This window comes from Melospiza georgiana, chromosome 26, assembly GCF_028018845.1.
Source record: "Melospiza georgiana isolate bMelGeo1 chromosome 26, bMelGeo1.pri, whole genome shotgun sequence".
Lineage (NCBI taxonomy): Eukaryota > Metazoa > Chordata > Aves > Passeriformes > Passerellidae > Melospiza > Melospiza georgiana.
Genome location: NC_080455.1, coordinates 2,424,100 through 2,445,128, shown reverse-complemented (window position 1 = coordinate 2,445,128; position 21,029 = coordinate 2,424,100). Strand labels below are relative to the sequence as shown.

Here is a 21,029-nt window from a genome sequence, read left to right as displayed (position 1 = left end):
TATCTCCCCCCACCAGCCTCACCGCTGGGTGCGGCGCGAGGCAGATGGCACCAATCTGCCGGGGAGCCCGTGCCAGGGCTCTCGTCCCAGGCGCGCTGCGGCCGTGCCAGGCCGGCCGTGCCAAGCGTCTGCTCAGCCCCTCCAGATGGAGGGGCAGGCGTTTCCCCGGGCACCGCCGCTCCGCCAGCCCCCGCGCAAATATTTATCGCCAGGGTCACGAGAAGATTGATGGGGTTCACAATATTTGGGATCTGTCATTCGCAGAGCTGGGCACCGGTGGGCAGGCAGGCTGGAGAACCCCCCAGCACACAGATGAACGCGAGCAAAGCCTCCCCCTGTTCCCGGTATCCCTGCTCCCATCCAAACAGCCAGGGAGGCCGGGGTTGAGGGGAACGGGGTAGGCAAGTGCAGGAGGAGACCCCCCGAGAAAGGGCACGAGGGTTTGAGGCAGCGGAGAACCCGCAGGGGCTGCGTTCCTGCCCCACGGCTGCAGCAGCGGGATGGGAGGGGGCTCCCCAGGTGCCACCCCCGCCTTGTGCGGCGTCACTGCCCGAGGTGTCGCTGCTGCCGAGCGCGGCCCCGCTGCGAGCCCGGCGCTGGCACGGCCGGGCCGCTTTCCGTGTGCTCGAGCTCTCCGGATCGATGTGCCGGCGACCTTGGGGAGGTCAGGGCTTCCCCGGCTCTCCCGCAGTGCGCCGAGCCGGCGGCGTGCCGGAGCCGGACGGCTTCCCCGCAGTGCCCGCTGCCAGCCCCGGCCTCGCGTCACCGCCGAGGCCCGGCAGCGTGAGCGGTGCCTGCCCGGGCCCTGGCACGGGGTGCCACGTCCTGCGCCGCCCGAGGGGACAAGGGGCCAGAGCGGTTCCGCGCACCGTTAGGCACCCGATGAATAAAAGATGAGCGAGCTCCTCTCACGAGCACCTGCCGTCCCCCGCCCTCGCCACCCGCCGTCCCCCCGCGCTGGCAAGCGCCGTGCCCTCCCCGGGGCCGCAGTTGCCATCCTGGCCGGGTGCCCGGCTTCGTGCTGCGCTGGCAAGGGACAGCTGGGGCGGCAGATGCCCACGGTGCTCCCTCCCGCCCGTGGCCGCGGGAGGGGGGGAACAGACGCCGGCAAGCCCCCTGTGTGCCCCTACACCCCCGATCAGGGTTGGCACTGCCAGCTGGGGCACGGGGACGGTCCCCTGTCACACTGGTCCCTGCACTGGGGTCTCGGCCAGTCCTGGGGAAGGGCTTGGAAACTGCTGCCTCAGCCCTGCGTGGTGGCGGTGCAGGGGCTGCTTTTGGGGGAGCATCGGAGGGGCCGTGCTGGGGCCACATCGGACGTGGGGGGGACGCTGGCTGTGCTGTGGGGCTCTGCCACGGGGCTGGAATTGCTGGGGCAGCAAGATAGTGGCAGCATATTTCCCTGTCCCTGTCCCTTTTCCTTTCCCTTTCTCTCCACCTTAATTTCTTCCTTCCTTTCTCCCTCCCTCCCTTCCTTTCTCTCCTTTCCCTCTCCCATCCGTCTGTCCTCTCTCCCACCCCCTCCCTGCAGCTGCGCCCCCAGGTACCCCCAGCCCAGGGCGCGGGGGCTGGATGCCAGCACCCCGCAGGGGAGAGTCCCGGGGAAGGGGGGGCTCAGCCTTCCCTTTGTCTGTCCCGCTCTCCCCATCCTTTTCCCCGCTGCCATCTGTCCCCGCTCGCCTCCGCGGACGCCGGCAGCCCTGGATGGAGCCCAGGCCTGGCAGGGCTGAGCGAGGGGGCGGCCGCGCCGCCCTCCTGGGGGGGTTCCCCCCGGCCGCTGCCATCTCCCCGTGCCGGCCGGGGTCGGCCGAGGACAAACGCGCTCGCTCCCAGCGCCGCTCGCTCGCAGCCGCCGGCCAACGTGCTCGCGCCTCCCAGGCTCCCGCCCGGGCCAGCTGGCCGCGGCCGGCGTACGTGGCAGCGGGGCGCGTCCGACCCCCCCGCCGCCGCCCCGCCACCTCGGGGGATGCCTCCGGCCAGGACCTCCCCGGGGCTCCGCTCGGCAGGGGGAGGAGGCGCTGCCGCCCCCGCAGCGCTGGTGGCCGGGGCCCAGCGGAGCCGCCTCACCCCGCAGCGCCCCGGGCATGGCGGGGGGCGCGGCACGGAGCGGGAGGGGGTCCCGCGCCCCGGCGCGCCGGCCGGCCCGGCTCAGCCAGGATTTACCCGGCACACGCGGCGGTTCAGGGTATTATATAAAGGAGGTTACACAAGCAGGACTGTTCCGGGTTTATGTAAGGGCCACCCCAGCCTGGCGGCAGAGGGATGGACAGTGGGACGGGCAGCGGAACAGGCGGTGCCGCTCGGGCCTGGGGTCACTGCGAGACTGGGATGAGGAGTTCTGGGGGTCTGACAGTGCAGGGCCCCCAAATCACACCTTCCCCCAGCCTCGCTCACCCCAGCCCTTGCAGTGGGGTCTGCCCCACGGCACATTGGCTCCCTCCGCTCTCCAGGGATCTTCCACCCTGCTCACGCTGTTCACTCCGGGCCTTACTGTCGCCGTGGGCAGCCGGAGGAGTGCAGTGATACCTGAGGAGGTGCTGGGGCGCTGTGGCACGGAACATGAGGCAGGGGGGCAGTTTACCCCCAGCCAGCCCCAAGGGAAACTGAGGCACGGGGCAGAAGCCTGCAGACAGCAGCGCTCAACTCTCTCCCATCCCCTGCCCTCGGCTGGCAGAGCTGGGGAAAAGGGGGAAGGCTGCTGCCCTCGATGTGGGGCTGGGACTGCTCCCACCGGCGCCAGCAGCTCCCCGAGCCCCCGGCATCCTCCAGCTCTGCGCCTGCGCCCGCGCCGCTGCCGGTAACACCGTGCCCTGTTACCGTCAGCGCTCGGGCACCGAGCCAGGGCTCTCCCGCAGCTGCGCCAGCCCCGGGGGGCACCCGGCCTGCAGTGACACCCCCCGGGGCCGGCCCTGCTGCCCGGGGGTCGTTCCCACGCGCTGAGACCGCGGGCGGGTGTCGCTTGGGGCCCGGGGGCACCGTGCCAGCCAGCGGGGCCGGGGTGCGGGATCCGTAATTCAATGGGTGGCACCGGGCCAGGCTGCCAGCGCGGCCCGGAGCCCAGGCAGCCCAGGCGCCCCCCCGGGCACACACTTGGCTATTTTTAAAAGAGATTGAATCGACCTGTTTGGGCACTGAGCACTCTGCCTCGCCGGAGACGACCCCGGCACTGAACCCCCTCCCCGCTGAGCTCCCCACAGTTTGGCAGCAGGACCACCCCCACCTCCATCCCCCATCCCGGCCTCCCGAAGGGGGAGTGGAGGGCGCAGGATCAACGAAGCAGCGGGGGCATGGGGGAGCTTTACAGGCTTCTTTCTCCTCTCTGGTGCAGTGGGGCCACTTGTTGGGCCCTGGGTTTGGAGTCTCCCCCAAACACCCCTTGTGGGGAGCGCGGCCCGTGAGCCCAGGGCTCCCTTCGCCATTTTAGCGCGCCAGCCGGCGCAGGCGGCCGTCACATGGCGGTGAGAGCAGCGCTTGGCCCGGCCGCCCCGCGCCGAGGAGGCAGCCAGAAATCTGCTGGCGAGCTCGCCCGCCCAGCCACGGGGAGCGCCGGGGGTGCCGAGCCCCGGCCCCCGCCTCGCATCCACTGCCTCCATCAGCCCGGACTGAGGGGGCAGCGAGGGGCCGGCCCTGCTCCCGGAGCTCCGAGCTCGGGACAGCCCCGGCTGCTGCTCGGGGGAGCCGAGTGCTCGCTTTGGGGACAGCTCCCCAGGGTGCCTCAGCAGCAGGGGTTGGTGAGGGGCACTGCCAGTGCCGGGTCAGGGCGGTGCTGTGGGGTGGTGTGGGGGTCCAGGGCCGTGGGGCCCACCTGGGGAACCCAGGGCCTGTGATGCCCTCCCGAGTGCCTTGGGGGAACAGAGACCAGGCTGGGCTGGTTTGGTGTGGGCAAAGCTCCGTGTGGGCACCTCAGCACGAGTGGTGGGGGTCCCTGGGTGCTGCGTGGGCCCCTCAGAGGCACCAGGTGAGGGCACGGCCTGGGGAGGCACCCAGAGGCCGAGCAGGTGGGGCCATTGGGAGGCATCGGGGTCCCCGGGAGCCCTGAGGCCACGCTGGGGGCTGTGGGGAGCCGGGCCGGCCTCAGGCTGTGACCGCCAGCCTCCGTCCCGCGCCTTGGCCGGGCTCCACGCTAACCACTTCCAGAGCTGCCGCCAGATTTGTTGTTTTTAGAGGCGAGGAGGGGCCGTGTCCGGCCACGCGGTGCCCGTGGATGCGCGGGGGGGTCCCCAGCCACTCCCCCGTCCCCGCTGGTTTGTGCCCCGCTCGCTCCCACCACCCACACCCTGATACTTGGGCGTGCAGCCGCTTCAAAATGGGGGAATAGGGCTAGAAAAAGAGAAATGGAGGGAAGGGAAGGGAAGAACCCTGCGCCCGTCTCCAGGGGGAGTTTCTGCTCCCTAAAATGGCTGCCTGGAGGGAGCCTGGGGTGCGGGCACGGGGGGGGCTGGTGGCGGTGAGCGGCATCAGGGCAGGATGCCATGGCGCTGCCAGCGTGGTGCCAGGCTGGCACGGGATGGCTGGAGGGGATGGCGGCAGCTGGGCGGGGAGACAAAATGGCTGATTTGGCAGCGGCCTTGAGCAGTCCCGGGGGTGTGGGCACAACGGGGTGTCAGGCTGGGAGGTGGCACAGTCCCACCGCCCCCATGGATAACCTGCCTGGTGGGCAGCACACAGGGGTGTCAGGGTGGAGGCTGGCATGGGGCCCACATTGATAACTTGCCCAGCCAGTCTGGGAGCCCCATGTGAGTGCTAGGGACTTGAGGGGAGAAAAAGGAGGAGAAAAGCAGGGAGAAAGGGAAAAATCCCAAGGCGGGCACATGTGCTGGCAGTTGCAGCTGCGTGGTTTTGTTGGTGTTTTTGGATTGTCTCAGCCCTTTCCTGACATCTGCCAAGGCTGCCAGAGAGAAATGCCGGAGGCCAAGGGGTGGGAGGAGGAGGAGGAGAATGGAGAAACCGGGAGAAGAAAGAGTATGGGGGAGAAATGCATGGCAAAAGTCATGGAGGGGCTTTGGGAGCAGCCAGGTGACGAAGGATGCTCCTGACTGCAGGGTCTGGGCTGTGCCATGCCGTGCCAGGGCTGCTGAGCTCAGCGTCTGAGCTAGGATATTTTTAGCAAAGAGGGAGCAGGGCTGGACAAGGCTCCAGGGGTCAGAGCAGGTGCTGTCCCAAGCCCTGCTGCCCTGCAGGAGCTGGGCAGAGGCAGAACAAGGTGCCACAGGTTGTGCCATGCTGCGGTGACACTGCCTGGTGGGGCAGCACTGGGTCACGGCTGTGGCTGGAGAGAGGAGAGGAGGCAAGAGCAGGGCCAGGGGAGCATCCCCCATCCTTGCCCTGGGGTTCCCCTCCTGCGGGGGGCACTGCCCAGACCCTGCATGTGGGACTGTCCCTGCTCCTGTCGTTGGCAGGGAGGGCAAGGGGGGCTGGTTGGTGACTGTTCCTCAGTGGCTGGGGACATGCCAGCCTGGTGGTGGCCCTGCTGTGTGGTGAGAGCTGCTGGGCAGCCTGTGCCTCAGTTTCCCCCAGCAGGGCAACGGGAGGGCAGTCAGCTGGTGGCACCCTTGGCTCACACCAGCCTGGAGGCTGTCCCTGGCATGGGTGGCTGACCTTGGCCTTTGCCTGTTGCAGATGCAGAGCAGAGCAGCAGCCCCCGGACAGGCATTGGCTCGGACCAGGAGGACAGCAAACCCATCACGCTGGGTGAGTGCAGAGGGCAGCGCCTGGGAAAAGGACAAGGGACACCCCAGACTGTCCCCAGGGTCCCTGCCATGGTGGGGGGGGGGGGGACAGTGACATATGGCCAAGCTGCCAGCCACTGCCTGGCCCCTGGAGTGAGCTGGGCATAGCCTTAGCCTTGTCCTACACCCAGCAGAGTCCCACAGAGGCCACAGCCCTTGGGGACAGCAGCTGCCATGGAGCTCCCATGGTGAGGGTGAAGCCTCAAGCCCTGCCAGCTCTCTTAGCCACAGGGAAAGAAACTGAGGCACCGAGCAGGTCCAGAGCATCTTCAGCAGACAGAACCAATTGGGGTGGTCTCTTGCTGGAGCAGGGAGTGGAGTGGAAGCTGAGGAGGGGGACAGATGGGATTTGGGGTGCCCTCAAGCATCGCTACAAGGCCATGCAGGATGGCAGGGGTGGTCCTGTTGCCCCCTCAGCACCCCCTCCTCTCTCTCACACAGATTCAACAGACTTCCAGGAAAGCTTCGTCACCTCGGGGGTGTTCAGTGTCACCGAGCTCATCCAGGTGTCCCGAAGTGAGTGTGACTGTGATGCCACAGCCCAGCCCTTGGCTGCCTGGGCACAGCAGTGTCCCAACAGCCCCCCCACCCTACAATGGGCTGGGGCTCCCCTCCCCACCGAGCCCCAGTGACCCCCCCTCCCTCTCTCCCTGCAGCGCCGGTGGTGACGGGCACAGGGCCAAACTTCTCCCTGGGGGAGCTGCAGGGCCACCTGGCCTATGACCTGAACCCCTCCAGCACCGGCATGAGGAGGACACTGCCCAGCACCTCCTCCAGCGGGTAGGTGCCACCGGGGCTGTGCCACCACAGGGTGGTGCCAGGGCCAGCCCCAGCACGGCCATGGGGAAGGCAAAGGGCAGCCAGGTCCTGCCACGGGCTGGCACTGACCCATGACAAGCTGGGAGAGCTGAGGGTGTTCAGCCTGGAGAAAACTCCAGGGAGAGCTTAGAGCTTTTTCCAGTACTTAAAGAGGCTCCAAGAGAGCTGGAGAGGAAGCTTGGACAAGGGATGGAGTGCCAGGACAAGGGGGAATGGCTTCCCACTGCCAGAGGGCAGGGCTAGATGGGTTCACTTCCCTGGGAGGGTAGGGAGGCCTTGGCAGCTGTGGCTGCCCCTGGATCCCTGGACGTGTCCCAGGTCAGATTGGACAGGGCTTGGAGCAGCCTGGGATAGTGGAAGGTGTCCCTGCTCATGGCAGGGGTGGAATGGGATGAGCTTTAAGGTTCTTTCCAACCCAAACCACTCCATGCCTCTGTGACCCTTCCCTGTCCCCAGGAGCAAACGGCACAAGTCGGGGTCCATGGAGGATGACATTGACACCAGCCCTGGGGGCGAGTACTACACCTCCTCCAACTCCCCCACCAGCAGCAGCCGCAACTGGACAGAAGACATGGAAGGGGGTAGGTGCCAGCTCCTTACCAGTGCCCTTCCTGTGCCCTGGGGCCCCCATCCTGCTCCCAGCATTCTGCAAACCACTGCCAGAACCCCCTGTGACCATCTGGGCCCTGTCTGTGCCCCAGTGTCCCTATGGGCCTTAAGGTCAGGACGCACCAGCCATGGGGGCTGCAGTGCCGCCCTCAAATCCCCCAGAACATTCCTACTGCTTTTCCATGGGGTCTGTGGGGTTGCTGTCAAGCCCCCCTGGTTTAGGCACAGGCTTTCCATAGGTGCCCAGGTGTGTCTGTGCCCCCCCACTTTGGGCAGGGCTCTGTGGGGACTGTGGTGTTGCTACAGGGATCCCTGTTTTAACACCAACCCAGCCTCCAGCCCCATGGCTGGTCTGGCAGCCCCACACCAGCCTCTCCCAGCCCCAAGTCAGCTCCCCCAGCCCCACACCACTGTGGACAGCTTTCTGGCTTGGCGGTTTTTTCCCTTTCCTGTCTAGACAAGCCCCAATTAGCTGTTCATTAAGAAAGGGGGGGCTGGGCTAATTAAAGTGATGCTGCAGGGCTGGCACAGCAGCTCCCACACCCCGAGGTGCAGGCAAAGAAGCTGCTCCTCTTCCTCCTCCCTTGGCTCTTCTCCTGCCTCCCCCACCAGCGGGGTGGGCTCCACAGCAGCCCCCCAGCCCTGCCAGAGCCTGGGGGTGCCTGGCTGGAGGGCTGGAGGCACCAATCCTGTTGGAAGGAGGTTTAGGGGATGCAGGTCCAGCCCCCAGACTATGTCCTTTGTGTGCAGGGACTGTACCCCATCCTGCCCCGTGGGGCTGGTGCAGGGGGGTTCCTGGGGAAGGTGCAGCCCCCTCCCCAAAATGGTGCATGGAGGCAGGAGGGAGCTGTGCCAGGGCATCTGTGGCCTGACCCGGGCAGGGGTGAGGGTGGCTGGCAGGGGGGGCTCAGCCCTGGCGGCGGGGAGGGGGCTTGGCAATCCTGTACGGGATGTTCTGGGAAATCCTCCTAACGCCCGACTGAGAAAGGGCTAAACCCATTACCAGGCCCGGGCCAAATGGCCAGAGCTAAAGCCACGGAGGCAGGGGATTAACATGCTGCCAACCCCCCTGCTCAGCCCCGTGCCCTGGGGTGGCCTCAGGGACCTGGGCAGCCACTGCTGCCAGGGGGCTCTGGGGTGGTCACCCCCTTGCTGGCACCTCTCTGCCTCCCCTGGAGCTCCTGTAGCCCCCAGCCCCATGTGCCAGGGGAGGTGGGTGCCATGTGGGGGCTGCAGGGTCATGCGTGAGGGCACCCACTTCTGCCACCAGGGTGGGACACACATGCAGAGAGCTGTGTGCACGCACATACACACACCTGCAGGAGCACACACCTGAGTACACACACAGGTACGGAGCTGTGCTGGTACCTACACACATGCACACTCATTCATGCACACAGGTGTGCCCCCAGAGGTGCCCACCCTCCTGCCAGCACACACACACGCTCACACCACCACGCTCCCCATGCCCACCCTGACCCTGGCGTGCCCCCTGCCCCCAGAATGAGCTCCCCCGACACTGCACAGAGATGGCAGCAGCCATGGGATTTGGGGATTTGGGGTCCTGATGTTGCACCTGCTTTCCCCAGGCATCTCCCCCACTGTGAAGAAGACGGAGATGGACAAGTCCCCCTTCAACAGCCCATCACCCCAGGACTCCTCGCCCCGGCTGAGCAGCTTCACGCAGCACCACCGTCCCGTCATCGCTGTGCACAGTGGTGAGCGTCCTGCCAGGGACACCGAGGCACAGAGAGGGCGCTGAGGGGTCGGGGGGCTGGGGCAGCCACTAGCCAGTGACACAGCTGCGTGTCCCCTCTTGCTGTCGCCCGCAGGTATCGCCCGAAGCCCGCACCCATCGTCTGCGCTGCATTTCCCCACCACCTCCATCCTTCCCCAGACGGCCTCCACCTACTTCCCGCACACGGCCATCCGGTACCCGCCTCATCTCAACCCGCAGGACCCGCTCAAAGATCTCGTCTCGCTGGCCTGCGACCCGTCCAACCAGCAGCCCGGACCGGTAAGGACGCGGCCTTGTCCGTGGGCACCGGGGGCTGCTGCCAGCCGGGCTGCCCGACGAGAGTCCCCTGCACCGGCGCCGCCACTGTCACCTCTGCCGCCGCACGGGGGGGTCGGGGTGTGCCGGTGGCACCGGCGGGTGTTCTGTGGGGCCGAGCTCCAGCCGTGCCGTGCGTTGGTTCGGGAGCGCTGCCGCGCCTGCTCTGTGTTGCGTGTGCGGCGATGGAGGTGCTGTGCCCCTGCCCAGCACGGGGCACCGCGGGTGTTGGGGTGCTCTGGGGCTGAGCCGTCAGCCGGTGTTGGGGTGTTGGGGGGAGCAAGGTGTGTGCCAGGGGTGTGTGACCATCTCCTGGAGTCACCGTCTGCCGGCGTGTCCTGGAGAGTGATGGGCTTGACGTGCCCCATCCACCTGCAGAGCCCATGGGTGACTTGTCAGCTCCTCTGGAGCTGCACCCATGTCCCCAGTGTCCCCACAGGGGTGGCAGAGCCACACTGTGCTGCTGTGGGCCTTGCCTTGCCACAGTGTCCTGCACTCCCGTGCACCCAGTGCACCCCACAGACATGGGACCCCACACACCCACACTGCCATCACCCCACAGCCCACGCTCCCATCACCAAACAGCCTCTGTAACCAGCACCGTGCACAACACAGCACCCAGTGAGTGCAGCACCCAAACCATCACCCCATACACCCAGACCCCCCAGCACACAACACACCCCTCACCCCAGTACCCCACACACCCCATGAAGGGCACCCTTCATACCCAAAGCCAGAGCCTGGGGGTGTTCCTGCTCCCATACTGTCCTGTGCCCCCCTTTGCCCTCCCAGATGCAGAGTTCTTGGGAAGCCCCACTTGCCTGTTTCCCCTCTCCAGCAGGGGCTGATGGCAGGGTGAGGGGCATGGCCACTGTTCCCCTGTGCAGTGGCTCCGTGCTGGGCTGCTGGACACCAGATCAGGAGCAGCCCACGGCCAGGTTGGGCACGGAGCACTGGTGCAGGAAGGAGCCTTTGGAGGCTCTGGGTGCCCCTACCCCTCCGAGGAGTGCTTCAGAGACCCCCCCGTCACTGTAGAGAGGGGTCCCAGCTGCAGTGTGCGCCACTCTGGGCCATGACCCCACGGAGCATGGCCCCCACAGCCCCCAAACCCCTCCTGTCCCGCCGTCACTTCCTGCCTGCTGCCAGCGCCGACCGTTCAGGGCTGCTCTGAGACCCACCAAACTCATGTGTGCAGTGAGGGACACCCCGTGCCTGTGCCGGGGCTGTCCCCGGGGCTCCCCGGCCGTGCTGCTGTGCGCGTGCATCCTAATGGCTTGTGCTGTTTGTTTTTTGTCTGTGTTGTCCCCAGTTAAATGGAAGTGGTCAAGTGAAAGTGCCCAGCCACTACCTGCCCACGCAGATGCTGGCGCCGCCACCTCCCCCCGGCATGCCCCGCTTGGCCGTCTCTCCTGACACCAAATCCACCACGACAACTTCCGAGGGAGGGACGACCTCGCCGACATCACCCAGTAAGCACCCGCGGCGCCCCCCTGCTCCCCGGCCCGGCTGGCCCCTCCTCTCACAGCCCCCCAGGGTGTCCCCCTGTCCCGGGCTGGGGGGATGTTGGCGGAGGTGGCCTCCCCGCGGCCGGGGAGAGGGCGGCGGCCGGCACGCCATGAGTTTGCTGGGTCTCAGGCAGGTCGGAGCGGACAGGGCTTGGGCCGGTGGCCGCCGAGCCAAGGGGTTGTGTGCTGGTCCCGGGGACCAGCTCGAGCCCCTTGTCCCTCTGAGCGTGAGTGGAGCCGTGGCAGGGCTCTCCAAAGCAGTGTCCTGCCCAGACCCTCGGTGTGGGCAGTGCTGTGGGGGAGGCCATGGTCTCTCCGTGTCTGTTTGTCCCACCGTGGTGGTGGCTGTGCTGCCGGGAGCGGGGAGCAGCTGGCACGCGGGTGGCACTGGGACTAGGGACAGTGTGCCTGGTGCGTGGTGTGGGCTGTTGGACTCTTGCTGCCAGGAGGGTCCTTGGCACTGGGGATTCTGCTCTGGCTGGGGATGTGAGGTGGCACCAGAGCAGGGACTGTGTGTGGGTCCCCAGAGCTCTTTGCAGGTGGCACCTGGGGGTTTGTCAGCATGGTGGCTGACAAATTCCTTGGCCTCCCCTCCACCTCAGGGGCCGTAAGTGCCTTGGCCAGGAGGGCTTTGGGTGCTGGGCCCAACAGCCAGAGGGGAGTTGGTGTCACTCCAGCCTGGCATGGGGGTGTGTGCTGCAGTGGTGGGACACTGTGCCGTCGCCACATTCTGTGAGGGGGTTGTTCCTGTTCCCATCCTGCTGTACCCATGGGACATGGCACCCCACGTGGCTGCTGTGTCCCCACACAGTCAAGCCTTGCCTGATCGAGCCATTGTCCCTGGGTAATGGGCCATGGCTGATTGCCAGCAGCTGGTCAGCAGGTGTGGAGATCCCATGGCACGGAGAAGCCAAAGCCTGGACAATCTGGAGGGAACAGCATGGGATGGCCTGGCTGATTATGGGGTCACAGCCTTGAGGAGGGGCAGAGGAGTGCAGGTTCCTGCAGTCTCAGGGCAGGACGCGTTAGGAGGACACTGGCTGTCCCCAAATCCCCCATTCCCCTTGGCAGCACTCTGCTTCCAGCAGGACTGAGCCCAGAGGCTCAGCAGGGCTGCAGGTCCCACTGCTGGATCCCCAGCTGAGGGATGGAGGTGGCAGCAGGGTGACGTGGCCAAGTGGAACTGGACACTGCCATTGTTCTCCCCGTGGCAGCTCAGCTCTGGGAGCCGCAGCGCGGGCACAGCCAGGGCACCATCTGCGCCTGCCCCCCGGGGCACCTCGCCCCTCCAGCCTCAGGGTGGCACCGTCCGAGCACAGCACCCCTGGGTGCAGCACCCTGGGCTCCAGCCGCCTGCCAGCAGGTCACCGCCAGGGACGTTGCCTGGTCGCCAGCACCGGGTGCCAGGGAGCTCCGTCCCAGCAGTGCCAGGGAGAGGGCCGGGCCTGGCCCCTGGGGGGACAATGGCAGTGCCACCCACAGCCCCGTTAATGAGCTCTCGTTTGTTCCCCAGCCTACTCTGCACCAGGCACGCCCCCTGCGAACCGTTCCTTCGTGGGATTAGGACCAAGGGATCCTGGGAGTATCTATCAGGCACAGGTGAGAGCGGGGATGCTGCTGGGGGGACCCTCCTGCCCTCGCCCCGGGCACCCTCGCCATGGCATCACCGTGGGCATGGCCAGTGCTGGCATTGCCATTGTGGCTGTCGCTGACGTGACATTGCTGATGTGGGCGCCCCTGCCGTGGCATCACTGCCGTGGCATCGCTGCTGAGGGCATTGCCACCATGGCATCACTGCCATGGGCCTTGCCACCACAGCATCACCACCGTGGCATTGCTGCCATGTTTGTTGCTGCTGTGGGCGTTGCTGCTGTGGGCACTACCGTGGGTGTCGCCACTGTGGCATCACTGCTGTGGGACATTGCTGCTGTGGATGTGACCTCTGTGGCCATCGCTGCTGTGGCCTTGCCACCATGTCTGAGGCCATGAGGAGTGTCACCACAGCAGTGGCATCACCACTGTGGGCATTGCCACCACCGGCCTGGCCACTGCAGACATTGCTGTTGTGGACGTCCCCGCCATGGCATCACTGCCATGGGTGTTACTACTGTGGCAATGCCACTTTGGGCACCACTGCTGTGTACGTCACCACTGTGGGGTTATTTCCATGTGCAGTGCCACCATGGGCATCACCACCGTGGCACTGCAGCTCTGGCACTGCCACTGCCAGCTTTGCTGCTGTGAGCATCACTGCCTTGGCATCACCGCTGGGCATTGCTGCCGTGACATCCTCACTACGGGCACCCGGTGCCAGGGCTTTAGGCACTGCTGGTGGCTCAGGGCCACCACGAGTCATAGAGAGAGGTCACTGCCATACCCTGGCACCACCTGGCACCACCCTGCCTAGGTGCCCAGGACATCCCCAAAGGGGCAGCACCAGGGCCGTGGGTCCCTCTCAGTGTGGGCACAGGCGCTGCTCTCGCTCAGCTGTGCCCGTGGCTGTGCCAGCTGCAGCAGGAGTTGTGTGTGCCTTTCCAGGGGCTTTGCATTAGTCCTGGGTTCCAGAGCTGGCACTGGTGCTGCAGGCAGTGCCATGGTGCCAGCACAGGGGTGGCAGCTCCTGGCCTCACTTGTGGCACGAGTGGTCTGGCCTCAGCATTCCCTGCAGGGCAGCTGCAGTCCTGCCTGGCAGGTGACACAGGTGACAGGACAGAGGGATGGGGTGTGGACAGTGCCATGCTGGGGCACCCTGGGGTGCTGCCCTGCTTGGGGGGGTACTCAGGGTGCTGTGCTGGGCACTGGGGGCTGTCAGCAGTGCCACAGGGTACCTGGGGGTGCTGTGCTGTGCCAGGCTGTGAGATTTGGGAACCATGAGCTGGGACACCTGAGGGTGCTGTGCCGTTCCAGAGGGAAAACATGGGGGACCCGGCTCTGATCACACCCCCCACCCTGCCTCAGTTTCCCCAGTCCTGCACATGGGGTGGGCTTGAGTCCCTGAAGAGGAGACCTGGGGCAGCACCAGGAGAGCCTTGGAGGAGCATGGGCCAGAGTGCCTGTCCAGAGATAGGGGTCAGAGCCCCTCACAGCCCCAGGACCCCCAGGGTCCCTGCGAATGGATGTCCCCAGTCATGCTCAGGGAGGCTCCCCAGGGCTCGAGGACGCTCTGCCTGGGGAAACTGAGGAACGGGGTAGGAGTTGGTGTCCCAGAGGGGCGGCTGAGACCTGCCGCGCTCTGGTCATGTGTGGCGGGGCCTGGAAGGGTTAAGGGAAGCAGCGGCCCCGAGCTGTCTCGTTTCCAACGGAAACCAGACATGAGGTAATCGGGAATGAACTTGAACTTGGGGCTGGGGGGGAAACAATGGGAGGGTGGCAGGGGGGCACCTCGCGGGGTCCCCAACCGTGCCACCCCCTACCTGGCCCCAGGTGGCCCTGGGAGAGCCTCCCTTTGCCGTGAAGGTGCAGAGGGACCGGCCCCAGGGGAGCGCGGGTGCCGCGGTGCGGAGGACGGACGAACTCAGCGCAGCAGTGGGGACCGAGCCCCGTGCGCCGAGCGGGGACAGCGCGGGGACAGCGCAGGGACGGCACAGGGACAGCGCAGGGACAGCGCGGGGACAGGACAGGGACAGTGCAGGGACAGGACAGGGACAGCACAGGGACAGCGCGGGGACAGGACAGGGACAGTGCAGGGACAGGACAGGGACAGCGCAGGGACAGGACAGGGACAGGACAGGGACAGTGCAGGGACAGCGCAGGGACAGGACAGGGACAGTGCAGGGACAGGACAGGGACAGCGCAGGGACAGGACAGGGACAGGACAGGGACAGTGCAGGGACAGCGCAGGGACAGGACAGGGACAGTGCAGGGACAGGACAGGGACAGCGCAGGGACAGGACAGGGACAGGACAGGGATAGCGCAGGGACAGGACAGGGACAGGACAGGGACAGGACAGGGACAGTGCAGGGACAGGACAGGGACAGGACAGGGACAGTGCAGGGACAGCGCAGGGACAGCGCAGGGGCGGCACAGGGACAGGACAGGGACAGGACAGGGACAGCGCAGGGACAGCACAGGGGCGGCACAGGGGCGGCACAGGGGCGGCACAGGGGCGGCTGCCTCGGGCTCTGGGAGCGGCGGGAGGACGGGCAGCCCCGCGGGCAGAGCACTAACCCGGCCTCTCTCTCCTCTCTCCCGCAGTCCTGGTACCTGGGATAATCGCCGCCGTGCCGCCCCTTCGCCTCCCTTCTCCTCTGCTTTAGGCACCCCCAGAGGAACATCCCCGTCCCCGAGCACCAGGCCCAGCCTTGCGGTGACGACGGAGAGCGCGGCCTCACGACGACGACGACGACGACGACAAGCAAAACCCACACCCGAAGGAAAGAGCAAGGGAAAGGAAGAAGGAAAAGGGTCAAACTGTTTTAAAATGGAAGAAAAAAAAAAAAAAAAACAAAACCCCACAAACAAAAAAACAAACAAACCAACAACCCATCCCAGGAGGACCTTTCCCCCCCACCCCGGCGATGCGCCAGAAAACAAAGAAACAGGAAAAAAAGAAAAAAAAAAAAAAAGAAAGAAAAAACACTATTCTTTACCCCGTGGGCCGGCGCCGCGCTGAGACCTGACACGAGCGGTGCCAGCGCTGCCTCCCGGCCCCGCCGGCCGCTCGCCCAATATGCAAACGGCTTTGACTCTCTCGTTCTTGCCTCTATGTGAGTAACAAAGATCAAAACCTCCCCCGCCGACCCCCCCGGCCCCAGACTGTCGGGGGTTCGTGGGGCTGGGCCGGGGACCCCTCCCGGGAACCCTCCCGGGGACCCCTCCCGGGAACTCCTCCCGGGAACCCCTCCCGGGGAGCCCTTCCCGCTGCCGCAGCCCCGCGGGGCAGAGCGGGGCGCTCCCGGGCGGGCGGGTGGCGCTCGGTGCTGTGCGAGCGCCCCGGGGTCGGTGCCATCGCGCTGCGGTGACACGGTGACATCGCGCTGCGGTGACGGTCGTGCGGTGGCACAGTGGATGGAGCGGGTGGCACAGGAGGAGGGGGGTTGTGACCCCAGCGGGTGCACGGGCACAGCCGGGACGGTCGCGGCGGCGGTGGCACCTCGGTTCCCGCTCGGACACGGTGTCGGTGTCGGTGTCGGGACGCTCCCACCTCGCCCCACGCGTCACAGCGGCGGTGGCACCCCGGTTCCATCACGGGGACTGTCGCAGCCCGGCGGCCACGGTCGCGCCGAGGCTCCGGTCACCATCTCTCTGGTCGCCTTCCTCCCCCAAGCCTGCACCGGCCCGGGCCCGTGTGTCCTCAGCCGTGTCCCCAGCCGTGTCCCCAGTGTCCCCGTGTCCCCAGCCGTGTCCCCGCGCCCGGGGTTAACGGGGCAGGGGGCCGTGCGTCCGTGTGTTTGAGCTATGCATTCCTGTGGACAGGTACCGGGGGGGGGAGGCAGGGTGCGCTCGTGTTGCACATTTTGTAGGAAATGCACTTTTAAGAGGGAATCATCATAAAAAAAAAAAAAAAAAAAAGAAAAAAAAAAAAAGGAGGAAAAAGAAGAAGAGAAAAGAAAACAAAATCACAAAAAAAGAGGAAGAGGAGGAGGAGGTGGAGTCCCCGGCACCGACTTGCCGGGACGGCTGGTTTGGGGTTTTTGGGTTTGGTGGTTTTGTTTTTTTTTTTTTTTTTTTGGGTTTGGCTTTTTTTTTTTTTTTTTTTTTTTTCTTCTTTTTTCTTTTTGGATACAAAAGGATGGAGCAGAGAAGCCCGAGCGACGGCGAGGGCAGAGCCAGCCCCCCCGGAGCCCCCCGGAGCCCCCGGCCCCGCGTCAAGTGCCTGAACTGCGGCGGGGAGGGGTCCCGGAGGAGCCGCCCCCGTCCCGTGCGGTGACAGCGGGGCCGGGAAGGGGACACAGGGACGTGGCAGTGCCTTAGAGCAGAGCGACCCCCGCGACGAGGAGGAGGAAGAGGACGAAGGTGCCCGTTGTCCCAGCGAGATGAGGACACTGATCCCCCAAGCATCTCCGGCCCCGGGGACACCCGAACGGTGCTGATGGAGAGAAGCCACCGCGGAGCTCCAGGAGCTCCAGGGGACATCACCGAGGCCACCATCGCCACCCGCCTGGCCCCCAGCGCCGCCCCGAGGAGCAGCGAGCGGCACCGCATCCCCATCCCAGCGACCCCCGCTTCCCCCCCGCTTCCCACCCCCGGGACGGCACAACGAGACACCGGGGAAAGGGCTGACGCAGGAAATCCCGGGAGACAGAAAAATTATAAAAAAGGACAAGAAAAGGAGAAAACCCACCAGAAAAAAAAAAAAAAAAAAGGAAAAAAAAAAAAAAGAAAAGAAAAAACAACAAAAAAAAAGCGCTTGGCGGAGAGGGAAACCTGTTTTTTTTTTTAAAGATCTGAGAAAAGAAACACATAAAAAAAGACAAAAAGACAAAAAAAAAAAAAAAAAAAGACAAATAAACTGCATGGTGCTTTAACAGGATCTGGTGACCTGGCTCAACCCAGCCGCGGCTGGCTGATGCTGTGCATGGCAGACTCTTATTAACCGGCTCTACCTTCCCCTTCAGCAAAAGAGAAAAAAAAAAAGAGGAAAAAAACAACAAAAAAAAAAATCTGTATAAAAGAAAAAAAAAAACAGCCGTAAAAAAAAAAAAAAAACACACAAGAAAAAAAAAATCCATGTTTTCCTAATTTGCACGAAATTTTATACCACATGATGTGCCTTGCCTTCGAAGCCTAAGTATTACTGGACCCGATATCAGTGCGAGGGAGTCGCTGCATGCCCGGGGCTCCCGGGGGGCCGGGGGGGCCGGGGGCCGCTGCCCCCCCCTCGCCTCCTGCATGGCTTCTTCTCGGCCGGAAAAGTCCCTTTTTCTCTCTATTCTTCTTCTTTTTTAACCGATTTTCCCCCTCAGAAACGTCTTCCAGTTGGTAATACCGATGCATCCTCTGCGCCAACACACCGGAATATGCAATAGCTGTGGGGGGGCCGGCCGGGGGGGCGGCCACCCCTTTGCTTTGCCTCTCTTTTCTTTGTTTTCCTTCCCTTTTGGGGGGTTTTGAGTTGGTTTTTTTTTCTGCTTCCAGCAACCAAAGGCAGCGAGGCGGGAGGCGGCGGGGAGCCCGAGCGGGGTGGCGGTGTCCGTGCGGGCGGCACCGAGCGGGGCTCGGAGCGGGGCTGGAGCCGCGGGGCCGCCCGGGCCGGGCGCGGCTCCCCCGCTCCCCATTGGGGAACCCCCAGTTTTACATTGGTGTTCAGCGGGGCGCAGGGCCGAGCCCGGCCGCTCTCGCACAGGAATGGAACCGAGTGAATGTAGCTGAGCCCCCAGGCCGGGCTGGGGACAGGGGGGTCGCAGCCGCCACCCCAGCGCTCCATGCCCGAGTGCGGCAGGAGCGGCAGGCGGTGCCTTCCTGCCCCCTGCCCCGCTGCCGAGCAGGGGCCCGACACCCCCGAAAAGCCCTGAATTTGCCTTAAAACCCCCGCGTTCCGCCGGCTGGAGACCCCCGAGCTCCCTGGGGCTGAGAACTGCCGCGGGTTGTGACAGCGGTGGGCGGGTGGCACCGGCATCGCTGCTGCTCGGGCATGAAGAAACGTCGTCGTCGACAGTTTTGAATTTTTGTTTGTTTGTTTTGGTTTTGTTCTTTTTTTTTTTTTTTTTTTTCCTTTTCTTTCTTTTTTTTTTTTTTTTGGTGTCCAAAAGTATTAGAAGGGGGTGACGGGGTGGTCGCGTCCCGCCGGGTTTCGCCCACAGTTGAGGCTGGTTTGGGGGTCCCGGACCCTTGGGGGGAGCCTTGGGAGACGCTTCTTGATGCAAGGTGCAGTATTGATTTCTGCAAGGACAATGCAAGGAGGGAGTGGGGTCGGCGTCCAGCTGGGGAGGGTGGGGGGGGGATAAAATATTAGAATTAAAAAAAAAAAAGGAGGGGGAAAAGAAGACAAAATTTTAAAAAAAGAGAGAGTGGGGTTTTTTTTTAATAGAAAAACAAAAAAAAAAGAAGGGGGGGTTAAGGCTGGAGAAGGCTCAGCTCAAAGCAAAAAATATTAAAAAAAAAAAAAAGCATTTTTAAACGGTGACAGTGACAGCGGAGGGAGGGAGCGGGGGCACCGGGGCAGCTCCCTGGGCCAGCCCCGGGGAGGCGAGGGGCGCTGGCGCCCCTCGGGCCTGGACCCCCGCCCCGAGGAAGCCCCGGAGCCCCCCCTGTGCCCCCGGGGCCGCCCCTGCCCCGCTTTGCTGCCTCCCCACCCCGGGCCGGCTGCACCAAAACCCGCCCTCGGCAAGAAAAGCACCTTAAACCAAATTCAAAAAGGCAAAAAAGAATCAACCGGACGCCCCCCAGCCCGTCGGGCGGCAGCGGGGGGGGCGTGCCGGGGTTTCCCCTTGCGGGGCCGGGGAGCCCCCCGTGCCCCCGGGGCTTTGCACTGCTCCCCGACACCCCCGGGGCCGACCCTGGCTCTGCCCAAAGGGAATATGCAACACCCCGGGCCCTCCGCGGGGGAGGGGGCACCGCTCATTTCTATGATTTCTATTTTTTTAATCATTCTCCCTTGTTTTTTTTTTTTTTATCTTCTGGCGGCCTCGATGGCCACGGTCGGGGGGTGAGCGCAAAGCCGGGGGGGAGAGCGCCCCATCCCTGGGGAAGCTCTGGGGGTCCCCCGCAGGATGGGGATACGAGGGGGCTCCGCTCGACAATCACCGCGGGGGTTTCATGCACTACAGCCTCTCCTAGAGGGTTTTTAGTCGGGCTCGTCGGCTTAAAAAAATTAATTAAAAATAGTCCTTGTGACCTATAAATAAAACAAATAACCTGTACATATATATATATATATATATATCTCCACATATATATATATGGGGCTGCAGGGCCGGGGGGGGCGCGGGCCCCCACACAGTTAAGGTACTTTAAAACGCAAAGGAATATATATATATATAAAATCTCATACATATATATATATATATGTATATGTATATATATATATATATATGTCTTGTTTGGTGGAGTTTGGGCTTTTTCCTTTTTTTTTTTTTTTTTTTTTCTTTTAGTTTTTGTTTGGTTCTGTTTTTGTTTTGTTTTGGTTGAGTTTTTTTTTGTACTCGGAGTTTGGAATTTGCTGCTTTCTGCCCCACCCCGGGTATCCCACCACCGGCTGGGATGGTGCCCCTGGTGATGGGTGCCCCGGGAGAGGCCCATCCATGGTGACCCTCTGGGTGCCCGTGGGTATCACTGTGGGTGCCCCACCTGGTGCCCATTGGTGTTCCAGATGATGCCCCTCTGGGTGCTCCAAGTGATGCCCACGGGGGGCTCTCTGGGTGCTCCAAGTGATGCCCATGTGTGCCCCTCTGGGTGCTCCAAGTGATGCCCACGGGGGGCTCTCTGGGTGCTCCAAGTGATGCCCACGGGGGGCTCTCTGGGTGCTCCAAGTGATGCCCATGGGTGCCCCTCTGGGTGCCCCAGGTGATGCCCACGGGGGGCTCTCTGGGTGCCCCAGGTGATGCCCATGGGTGCCCCTCTGGGTGCTCCAAGTGATGCCCACGGGGGCCTCTCTGGGTGCTCCAAGTGATGCCCATGGATGCCCCTCTGGGTGCCCCAGGTGATGCCCATGGGTGCCCCTCTGGGTGCTCCAAGTGATGCCCACGGGGGGCTCTCTGGGTGCTCCAAGTGATGCCCACGGGGGGCTCTCTGGGTGCCCCAGGTGATGCCCATGGTTGCCCCTCTGGGTGCCCCGGGTGGTGCTCACGGGTGCCCCGCAGGGTGCCTCGAGCCGTACCCACCAACGCCGCTCCGGGTGCCCGTCCGGGTGCCCCAGGCGATGCCCGGGGGTGCCCCTCTGGGTGCCCCAGGGGTGCCCTGGTCCACGGGTGCCGCTCTGGGTACCGCGTGCCCCGCCGGGCGCCCCGCGCGATGCCCGGGGGCAGCGGGATGTAGAGCCGGGCTTGGGGGACATCCCAGCCCTGGGCAAAGAGCGGCAAAAGGACAGAAACCGCCCCAAAAAGGCGCCGAGGCGGCAGCCGGCCGGACCGCGCCTCTCACCCAAACCAAAAATCCCGCCGCAGTGCCTCCGCGCCGCCGGCTGCCCCGGCCGCCTTTTGGGGGGTCCCCGCTGCCCCGGGCCGGGGGTGCCCCCTCCCCGCAGTTATATTTTACTCGTTCGCCGGATTCTCGCTTTCGCTTTGCCGCAGCCGATACACACCGCGAGCGCACCAGGGCCGCGGGCCGGGGCCGGGCCCCCCGCGCCCCCCGCGCCCCCCGGCCCCGCACGGACCCCCCGACCCCCGCTCGCCTCCCTGGTGCTTCACGATATTTGATTATACCATTGTACGCAG

General features: G+C 64.5%; 2 protein-coding genes across 5 annotated transcripts in view; one reads left to right on the top strand and one right to left on the bottom strand.

Annotated features, from left to right (window-relative positions):
• The window catches only part of NFIC (nuclear factor I C), a 40,715-nt gene extending 23,548 nt beyond the window's left edge, over nucleotides 1-17,167 (top strand). For 2 of the 4 annotated variants that reach the window (XM_058041105.1, XM_058041104.1), the window contains exons 3-11: nucleotides 5,620-5,691; nucleotides 6,171-6,245; nucleotides 6,386-6,509; nucleotides 7,005-7,129; nucleotides 8,747-8,875; nucleotides 8,990-9,174; nucleotides 10,520-10,679; nucleotides 12,229-12,314; nucleotides 14,911-17,167. In XM_058041105.1, coding sequence (XP_057897088.1) covers nucleotides 5,620-5,691; nucleotides 6,171-6,245; nucleotides 6,386-6,509; nucleotides 7,005-7,129; nucleotides 8,747-8,875; nucleotides 8,990-9,174; nucleotides 10,520-10,679; nucleotides 12,229-12,314; nucleotides 14,911-14,928 — 974 coding nt within the window. In that variant the 3' untranslated portion in view covers nucleotides 14,929-17,167. The remainder of the gene's footprint in view (nucleotides 1-5,619; nucleotides 5,692-6,170; nucleotides 6,246-6,385; nucleotides 6,510-7,004; nucleotides 7,130-8,746; nucleotides 8,876-8,989; nucleotides 9,175-10,519; nucleotides 10,680-12,228; nucleotides 12,315-14,910) is intronic. The other 2 variants (XM_058041106.1, XM_058041108.1) reach the window with 2 other exon arrangements.
• On the bottom strand, nucleotides 14,989-17,173 carry LOC131093778 (uncharacterized). Its single transcript, XM_058041109.1, has 2 exons — nucleotides 15,529-17,173; nucleotides 14,989-15,490 (listed from the first exon to the last, which is right to left on the bottom strand). Exon 1 carries the CDS (start codon nucleotides 17,171-17,173, stop codon nucleotides 16,190-16,192), a length of 984 nt encoding a protein of 327 aa, XP_057897092.1. The 3' UTR covers nucleotides 14,989-15,490; nucleotides 15,529-16,189.
• Between the last annotated feature and the right edge of the window lie 3,856 nt (nucleotides 17,174-21,029).